At 38.7% G+C, this 9,354-nt stretch overlaps 2 protein-coding genes across 4 annotated transcripts in view; one reads left to right on the plus strand and one right to left on the minus strand.

The window, feature by feature from the left end:
- The window catches only part of Dlg2 (discs large MAGUK scaffold protein 2), a 2,046,311-nt gene extending 2,037,742 nt beyond the window's left edge, over positions 1 to 8,569 (minus strand). The window contains exon 1 of one of the 3 annotated variants that reach the window (XM_087212053.1): positions 8,551 to 8,569. Coding sequence is in view for 1 of the 3 variants with exons in the window: in XM_087212046.1 (XP_087068172.1) it covers positions 80 to 101 (22 nt within the window). In the remaining 2 variants the exon portion in view is untranslated. Of the gene's footprint in view, positions 1 to 79; positions 676 to 8,550 lie in introns of those variants that run through there. The other 2 variants (XM_087212052.1, XM_087212046.1) reach the window with 2 other exon arrangements.
- Positions 852 to 7,495, plus strand: Tmem126b (transmembrane protein 126B). The gene is made up of 5 exons (XM_004868250.4): positions 852 to 1,027; positions 4,710 to 4,831; positions 5,446 to 5,639; positions 6,785 to 6,896; positions 7,164 to 7,495. Exons 1-5 carry the CDS (start codon positions 947 to 949, stop codon positions 7,345 to 7,347), a joined length of 693 nt encoding a protein of 230 aa, XP_004868307.1. The 5' UTR covers positions 852 to 946; the 3' UTR covers positions 7,348 to 7,495.
- Positions 8,570 to 9,354: the final 785 nt, after the last annotated feature.

The raw sequence follows: 9,354 nt of genomic DNA on the forward strand, positions 1-9,354 counted from the left end.
TCCGGGGATCTCCTAAAAGAGTGCAGCTGTTTGGCGTCCACATCCACCCTTTCTCTCAATCTCTCTTCAAACTACCCACCTTCCTTTTGCAGAAAGGACATCTCTCTGCCACCGCTGGCCACCCCTGCCCACACCCCGATCTTATATAGAAGAGCACTAAAATGTCCTGCTATCCTCCACGCGATGAAGTGTTTCCTCAGGCAGGAAAAACAGCAGCACTAGAAATTATATAACTCGAATTTGGCTTCTGTAAGACACGGAGACTGGAGGGTCGGGGGTGGCCAGTCTGGGAGATACTGCTGGGCACTGAACGCGCACAAAAGCGCGCCAGGCCTCCACGCGCACCCTCCGCCCGGAAACGCTGGCAGACAAGGGGAGTCTTCCTGGGGTGGGGGATTCCTCTCCAGTCCCTGTCCGAGGAGGGCGAAAGGATGGAATGTGAGGAGACTAAAGACTGAGGAGACAAGGAGAGGCTGGGGGTGTTCAGGGAGCGCTTGGGCGGGGGTGTTGGGGGCTCTGAGGAGAGGACTGAGAAACCAGAGCCTTAAACACATAGACCAGGTCGGGCGGGCAAGCTCCTCAAGGAGTGAAAGGGGCAGGCTGCCCATGCCCCGCTACCGGGGCTGCCCGGAGGAGAGGAAGGCGAGCAGTAGCGTTCCAGCTCGAATCACCCCGTCCCCCTCAGGCTGGAAGAGGGAGCAGCGGTGACTAATAGAAGGGATGGGAAACTCAGCTGGCAAAGGGGCGAGCCCACGGGCTCCCGGACTTCCTGAAAGCCAATGAGGAGCAGTCATTTCTAGACGCCACGCCCAATCTCAGGCAGGATGGAGGGCGCGGCTTTTGACTGGGTGGGGGCGGGCGGGAGAGGTACAAGCCCTCAGCTAGCTCCGCTTCCAGCCCGGGTGTTCTGCGTTCCGCCCACCCACGAGTCACGTGAGCCGCTAAGATGGCGGCGCTCGGGCGAGAACCTGGAGCAGATCTGAAGTGTGTAAGTCAGCTGCCGATGGGAGGTGAAGAAGCGCACAAGGTAGGAGGAAATGCGGGGCGGTATGAACCGTGATTTCTGGAACCTGAAAGTGTGGGTCAACTCTGAGATGATACACGTAAAAGATCTGAACAACTAAAGAGAACAACTTCAAGTCCATGCAGGGCTTAAATCAGGTGCCCAGTTGATACGGGGGGCGGGGGGGGGGGGGGAGAAGCAGACATTAAGTAGGAGACCTAAGTTCTAGATGATCTGTAGCTTGCTTTCTCTTGCTTCCTTGTACAGGCCTTTCTTTCAATTAAGAATACTTATATTCCTGTTCCTCTCAATTTGGACAAAATTCCCCTCTTTAAGATACTCGTTTAAATGTCACTTTATACAGGCCTTTCTTTCAATTAAGAATACTTCTTTTCCTGTTCCTCCCAATTTGGACAAAATTCCCCTCCTTACTCGTTTAAATGTCACTTTGTACAGGCCTTTCTTTCAATTAGGAGTAGTTTTTTTCTTTTCACATTCCTCTCAATTAGGACCAAATTCCCCTCTTTAAGATACTTGTTTAAATGTCACTTCTTCTCACATGTAGACTGTGGCTAGTTAAGTTTCCGTTTTCTTTCTTTTTTTCAATGATACCTTCATTCTGTCTTTAAATTTCTGCCATTTGTCCTGACTTCTTGCCAAATTGTGGGTTCCTTAACACACTGATTATATCTTGATTACCCAGAGGTCCTGTATACACCAGGTGCTCAGTAAATGATGAACAAATGTTGATAAAATTGTGAACGTCCGATGAAATAACACATATAGAAACATAACGCACAAAACCAAAAAGAAAAGAAAGGAAAAAACAACAGCAAAAAAACCACAACACAACCGTAAAAATGCTTTGCAAACTATGAACCTACATAGATGCACTCTTACTGGTATGAGTGTGGTTAACAGTTGGGTGGCAGCTTTGGACTAGTTAATCTTTAGATGAAATATTGATTGTAGCAAAATCTTTACAAATCAGTATGCAGTAGGTCCTGGGTTTGATCTTCAGCAAGACAAAAAAGTCTGAAAGTTTTTAATCTATCTGCTTAAATAAGGAGAGGAGTGAAAACAGTCAATACTTTGACAACATCTTGTAAAGACTATTCAATAAATATTTGTCTTATTTTCATTATTTCAGTATTTACTGTCCTGTAGTCAGAATCCTGGGTAGGTCTTTTTTCTGCCCTCTACAGAGCTGACGGTGTACACTAGGGTAGGTGATTGTTAAAAGACATTGATTACGGCAGAACAAAAATATATCTTAAGTTTTCTGGTTGCTCGTGGTAACAAATGTTGTTATTAAGACTTTTCACAAAGACACAAGTCTCACCTAGATCAAAACATCAGAAACAATCCTTTCTGAGGAAGAGTTTTTTTGTTTATTTTTTAACCTGACTTTTTTATAAGATGCTACTGGCCAAGCCTTTATGGTTCCTTAATGTCTTACATGTTAGCAGTGGTCTACTCATCACACTTGGAACTGGGAACACAGGAACCTTCCATCCCCATGGCCCAATGCAAGATTCTGTGGTATACCACATACCTATTTCTGACCAAGGCCCTGCGTCTACCTCAGGTGCTGCTAGAGAACTGAATGTGTAACATGTTTAAACCAGGGTACCTATGATCTACTGCTTCTTTCCAGGCTAGAGTATTGCCCTTCTCTCTGGTTACTTTCTTGGAATGACAGAGAAAACTATACTGAAAACAAAAACTCAGTATCAGTATCTCAGTAACCTAACATTCTGTATAACTCCTTACGTAAATCAAACTTTCAGAACTTGGGTTTTCTCATCTGTAAAAGTAAAGGTGATCATTATCCTACCAATTTCTCAGTTACTGTATGACTCAAAAAGCTGTTTCTAACAGATAATAAGAGCTCAGTAAATATGGATTAAATTATTCACTTAAAGTATTTGAAAGCAGATGATATAGTAGTACCTGGTACATTACTAGCTCTAAATATTTTTAATCTGAATCTGTATAATTTTATAAGGTTTTATTTAATATAAATATTATTGGTATGGATTAGATGTAGAATCCCCCTCCCCAAAAGTCTCATGTGTTCAGAGGTGGGGCTTTTGGAGAGTGATTAGAACATGGGAGCATTACACTTACCAGTCAATTCTAGGGAAGTGACCTGGAAGGGTATATCTCTTTTCCCACCTCCTCCCTTTGCTCTCTCCTTCCTGGCTGCCATAAGTCAAACATCTTTTTCCATTGCCATACCCTTTGTCATCCTGTTTCTCCTTTGAAGTCAGCCAACCATGGACTGAAACTGTAAGCCAAAATAATCCTATCTTCCTTTAAGGTGTGTGTATTGGGTATTTTTTGACCCAGCAATAAGAAAGTAAGACTGAAATTGGTACCAGAAAAGTGAGGGTGTTGCTATAATTTTACTTGCCCATGTGGTTTAGAAGCCTTTGGAACTGGTTTGTGGGAGGTCTTTGGTTTGAAGATTGCTGTAAGCTAAACTTGATGGGAGATTCTGGCCAGACTTCAGAAGACCAGAATGCTAACAGGAAGAATGCAGGCAGTAAAGGGCAGGCCCAGGAGGTTTCAGTTCCGAACAAGGACTCTATTGGCAGTTGGACTAGAGGCCATGTGTATTACACCCTGGCAAAAAATTTGTCTTCATTTTGTCCATGTCCTAAGACTAGAGGAGACAGATTAAAGACAGTGGACTAATTAATCTGAAACAGAAAATTTCAATCCAGCCCAAAATTCAGACAATGGGATGGGTACCAGTGGCTGCTTTTAGCCAAATCTACAGTAAAAATCAGGAGCAAAAACACCACGTTAAAAGTTTGCAGTTTCATCAAAAAGGAAATACTTGCTAAGGTGAACATGGTTGCTAAAAGACTGACACGAAAAAAAAAAAAAAAAACAATTTTGTATCAGGATAATAGGAAAGATGATTTGAAGGCATCTCAGGAGTCAGCAAGACTCCTCTTCTTCACAGACTTAAGGGTACAAAACTGTAAAGCTTTCTTTTGAGTAGAGAGTCCCTAGGACCCCTGCTTGCAAAGGGATGCCTGGGGAATTGGTTTTTCAGGATTTGTTTCAAGTGTAGATTCACTCAGGCACTCAGAGGCCTCTTCAGCCATGATCCAAGGGGACCTGGCTGCTGCTTGAGCTGTCAGACAACCTTGGTGTCATCCATATGCTACTAATTTTTCAGACATGTGGAATGCAGGAGTTGTGAGGTCTGGCAGTCTTCCATCCAGATTTTAAAAGGTCAGGGAGGCCAGCTTGTGTGCCCTTAAGAGGGCAGTGCATGAAGCTATGAGAGTGAAGCCAAAAGTGCAGTGACTTCAGGAAGTTAGAGATGCCACGAATGTGGAACACCTGCTGAGGAAAGCCACAAGGAGTGAGTGGAGCCATCCCCAGAGACAGGTCATATGGGCTGGAACCAGCAATGCCACAGAAGTGGGGCCACCCAAGTCCTTTGGAGCTCACATCTTAATACCACTTTCCCAGGGTGCTGGACATAGGGATTCGATGCTTGCCCTGCTGGGTTTCAGTCATGGTTAAGTCTGATTCCTTTCTATTGTATCTCTCCTTTTTAGAATGAGAATGTTTACCCTGTGCTGTTGTAGGTTGGAAATATTTAACTTTCTTTTTTACTTTTAAGGGTATATCTAAGAAACTAAAACAATCATGATATTATGGCTTTGGAATTTTGTTTTTCCAGGGGATGAAGACAGCAATATATACAAATGCTCAGTCCAGTTCTTCTCTAGGAGATGCAAAATTCAGAAGACCAATGGTCATCAAAATCATAGAAAAAAAATTTGAGGATCTTAGAAAATACAAGTAAGAGACATACCCAGACTGGAAGTTAATAACTTTATTTACAGATCCTTTCTGTTGCCATTTTTTTTAGGATTATCTTCTTAGGATTTAGGTATGAATCAAAATAAGTAAAATGAGATCTATCATATTTCTTTGGGTGAAGTTTGATGAATCATGAACAAATTAAATTTGTCTAGGGTAATTAAGAAATAATTATCTTTTAGACATCCTAACCAAATATAAATACATTTTTTCTAGATGACTTTATACAAATTCTTTTAAGAAGGGAAGGTATTCTTGGAAATGACTATCTCATAAAATTTGGATTCAGTGGAACATATTTATATTTATTTATAGCCACAAAAGAACTCCATTTTAGAACTACTCTAAATATTCTCCAGAGGAAAATCATATCCTCCAGTCAGCCTGCAAGTTCCATGATGGGTAGGATTTGTTTTTCCTTGCTTAGCTTTGTTCATTGCCTCATCCTTGGTAATTAGAAAATATCTTTTACATAGTAAGTGCTCAAGAAATATTTGATGCTGAGTACATACATAAAAAGAAATAACTACTGAGGAAAGGATAAATCTATTACAATAATTTTTTAAACTTAATTTTATTGTTTTTCCTATTAGGACCTTAGATCTTCATGGAATAGTAACACTTGCAACATCATCTAGTTTCTCTGGAATAGTGTCAAACTTTCTTTTGAGACGCTCCTTGAATGTTAAACATCATGCCTTGAAGACATATGCATCATTAATTGCACTTCCATTTTTATCTACCATAGTTACTTACAAGTTCCTTGTAATTGATCCTTTGTATTCAGGTAAAATTTAAATTCATTAACATGTAATGTGGTTATATCTAAGGGTGGTTACTCATTAACATAGGCTAATAATCCCTAACCTTTATATTTTGCTTTGATACTTACAAATACCTTCACATATGTTTTTCTGTTTGATCCATTCAGCAACCCTGATCAGGCAGGGTAAGTAATATTGTCCCTTTTTTATAGATAAGTCACCAAAACAGAGACGTATTCAAGTAATGAGAAAGAATATGTTGTATTGGGCAAAAAGCAGGTTTTGGCATACTACACACATGATTTCAGAGCCTATTTCCTACTGCTTAAGTTTTGTAACACTAAAAGTGGAAAGAAAAAAAGTTTTGTAACACTGGGCAAGTTTAATCCCTGAGCCTCAGTTGTCTTATCTATGAATTAGGACTAACAGGATATTCTTCACAGGATTGTTCTAAGAATTAAAAGATGCTTTGTATTAAATGCCTAACACAGTGTCTTACATGTTATGGGCTTCTAATGTTATTCCTGACTCCTCTTACCTTAAGTTTTACAACTGATAATTGATGTAACCTCTAGTCTCTGTCCATTCTCCAAGTCTTTGCTTAAATATCCCTTCCCTAAAGAAACTTTGTCTGATTCCCTCATAGTAGGTTAAGTACTAGATGCATTCTTTGTAGACTACCTCCAAAGCATTGTACACACTTAAGTATATTTTATATATATATATTTTATATATATATATATATATATTTTTTTTTTTTTTTTTTTTTTTTGTAGGTATTTGTCTAATGTCTCTCTTCCCTGGTATACTGGCCAGAAGATCTCTATGGTACTATGTCCCTAACACATACCTGACATATATTAGCCAATACATGTATTAACCTAGAATTTAGGTGTCTAGCCAGCTAGTTTAGTATTATTATGGAATTGCTTCTACAGCAAGCACATAAGTAAGAGATAATTATCCTATGATAAAGTATAATAAAAGCATTTTGACACAACATGTATTAAGCCTGTTATGTGCCATAGGCTTTGAATTTCTAATATTCTTTCTGCTTTTGCACTGTGTTTGAAGACAGTACAAATAACTGCTCTTTGAGACACAACGTTGTCTTAATAGTTCTTGCCCTGAATTTTAAAGGGAGCCAAATTTTACTCTTTTTTTCTAGGTAATATAAGCAAGGAAAATTGTGTTGCGAGAAGTTCACTGGTTACCATGATATGTGGTGTTATATATCCCAATGGTTTGGCTTTTTCTAAAAATGGACGCCTGGCAGTCAAGTAAGTCTCTCTGTTCATTCTCTTTTTTCCTTTCTTTTTTTCATTCTTTCTTATTTTTAGGCTAATAAACTCTTCTTAGTCTTTAGAAATCTATGATATAGTCAAATGTAAAATTAGTCATTTGGTATTCCAAATAGCTAACATTTAATTTTTGCTGTCTACACAGTAGACTTATGATAGAAATTACAATTATCAGTTTAGGAGAAAACAGTGAACTTTTGATAGAATATATATCCAGGAGAATGATTAACTCTTTCTCATTTTTAGGTATCATACTGTTCCACTGCCACAGAAAGGAAGGGTTTTACTTCATTGGCTCTTACTTTGTCACAAGAACATAAAAGCAATGGTAATTCCCCTAGTGTTTATGACACCATTTGGACTATTTGGTGGTGCACAGCACTATGAAATGTTTAAAAAAACACATGAGAAATCTGCACATGAAGATTGAAGAATGTGTGGATACTAACTCAGCAGTATATATTTTATATGATGAAGACTCAGGCCTTGCTGAAAGAGTAAAACTATTTGTCATTTTGCCTGTTATATAGAAAATAATATTTAGTAATTTAATAAATACAAATGCTAAACAAATAAAAGTTTCATCTTTCTTTCCTCATTGTATGTGGAAATGGGGTTAGGACCTTAGGTCTGATCTATGCAGTCATACATTCATTCATGAAACATTAACCACATATTTGCTGTTTTAAGCACTGTATTATACATAATGAGAAGTGGTCCTTATCTAGAAAGAATTCTCAATTAGGAATACAAGGGCCTGGGATTTAGCTCAGTGGTTCTGGCACCTGCCTCACAAGTGCAAGTCCCTAGTTCGATCCCCGGTACCAAAAAAAAAAAAAAGGAATATAAAATGTGAACATATAATATCAGAGGGTTTGAGAGATAAACACATAATCTGAGAGTTCTGAGGGTGTGGCTATTAAGTACTTAGAAGGGGAATTTATGGGAAAAGTAACCTGAGGTTAATTCTAAAGGGAGAGTTGGAAGTTCACAAGAAAGAATATGGAGATACAGCCCATTACTCTCCACTCCACATATACTAACTAGTTTCTTATTTACAAATTGTCTTCACTGTGCAGTTTAAAGAACATTTACTGCATTTGTATTTGCCATGCAGTAAGAAAAGCACCAAAGGTATAAAAATTCAGTCCCTGCCTTCAAGAAGCTTAAATTCTAAAAGATTTCAAAACATACTTCCTTGGAGTCTGCTCAGACATTCCTGAGCTACATTCAGGAAATGCAGTTTACAGAACTGCTTCTTGTCTTAGCCACATATAAGGGGCTAAGTAAAAACTTGTAATCTAAGAAATACAGCAAGATTGACCTTTGTTTACCTTTGCTGCCATCTGAAAGCTGATTTCTGCCTTAGTGACTCCAAATTATCTTTGTATAAATTTCAAAACAGTGGCAAAGTATTTGATATTTTCCCTTGGCTTTGGAAAGCAGTACTTTCCCAAGTGACTGTTGGAAGTGTAAAAGGAAAAATTAGGGGACCTTGGTCTTCTGGACCCAAGCCCAAAGGTAAAACTAGTTGAACCATAGTAAAGAAAGCAAGGTTCTAAAGGCAAAACAGTGCATATGAGAAAAGTACAGCATGGAACACTGAAGGTTCAAATCCTGTTTCATTACTTACCAAAAGGATGACTTTGAAGAAACTTTTACCTCCCTGGCACCTCATCTTCCTCATCTGTAAAATAAGTATTAAAAATTATAGTGTTGTAAAAATTGAATTAGTTAAAAATACAAGTCAAGAGTGCTCAAATCATAGGAAGTCTGTGTGTTAGCTGCTTAGTCCGTTTGGGCTGCTGTAACAAAACACCATAGACTTACATGATTTTTTTAAAAGCATAAGTTTATTTTTCACAGTTCTGGAGGCTGAGAAGTCCAAGATCAGGACACCTGCAGATTTAATGTCTGGTGAGGGCCTGCTTTCTGGATCACAGAAGTGTCTTTTTATTGTGTGCTACACAGTGGAAGGGGCAAAAGAATTAGAGGTAATAATCTCATTCATAACGGTAATAATCTCATTCAGAGAAATTTGCCCTCTTGACCTGATTGCCCTATATCTTATTACCATCACCGTAAGGGTTATGAATTCAAAGTAAGAAGTTTGTGGAGGCACAGACCATAGAAGCTATCATAATTACTGTCATTATTGTTGCTGTTACTACATACCAACCAACATAAGCCTTTCCTAGCCTGTAGCCACCAGTGTGGCATTTTTACAGGGAAAACTACAAAGAAGCACAGGGAAATGATTTCACAGGTGTATTTCATTTGAATAAATTTGTGTTTATTCATCCAATATTAATTCAATATCTATTGTGAAGACACCCAATGCCATATCTTGTGTGAGTAACCATTTACTTTTCTGTGTTTTTTATATTAATAACTGCTTTATAGTGTGGTTATAAAGATTAAAATGCATGGAAGACTA

The sequence above is a fragment of the Heterocephalus glaber genome, unplaced genomic scaffold, assembly GCF_053883595.1.
Source record: "Heterocephalus glaber isolate CG9 unplaced genomic scaffold, H.glaber_assembly_v1.0 deba00001429, whole genome shotgun sequence".
In the NCBI taxonomy this organism is placed as follows: Eukaryota; Metazoa; Chordata; class Mammalia; order Rodentia; family Bathyergidae; genus Heterocephalus; species Heterocephalus glaber.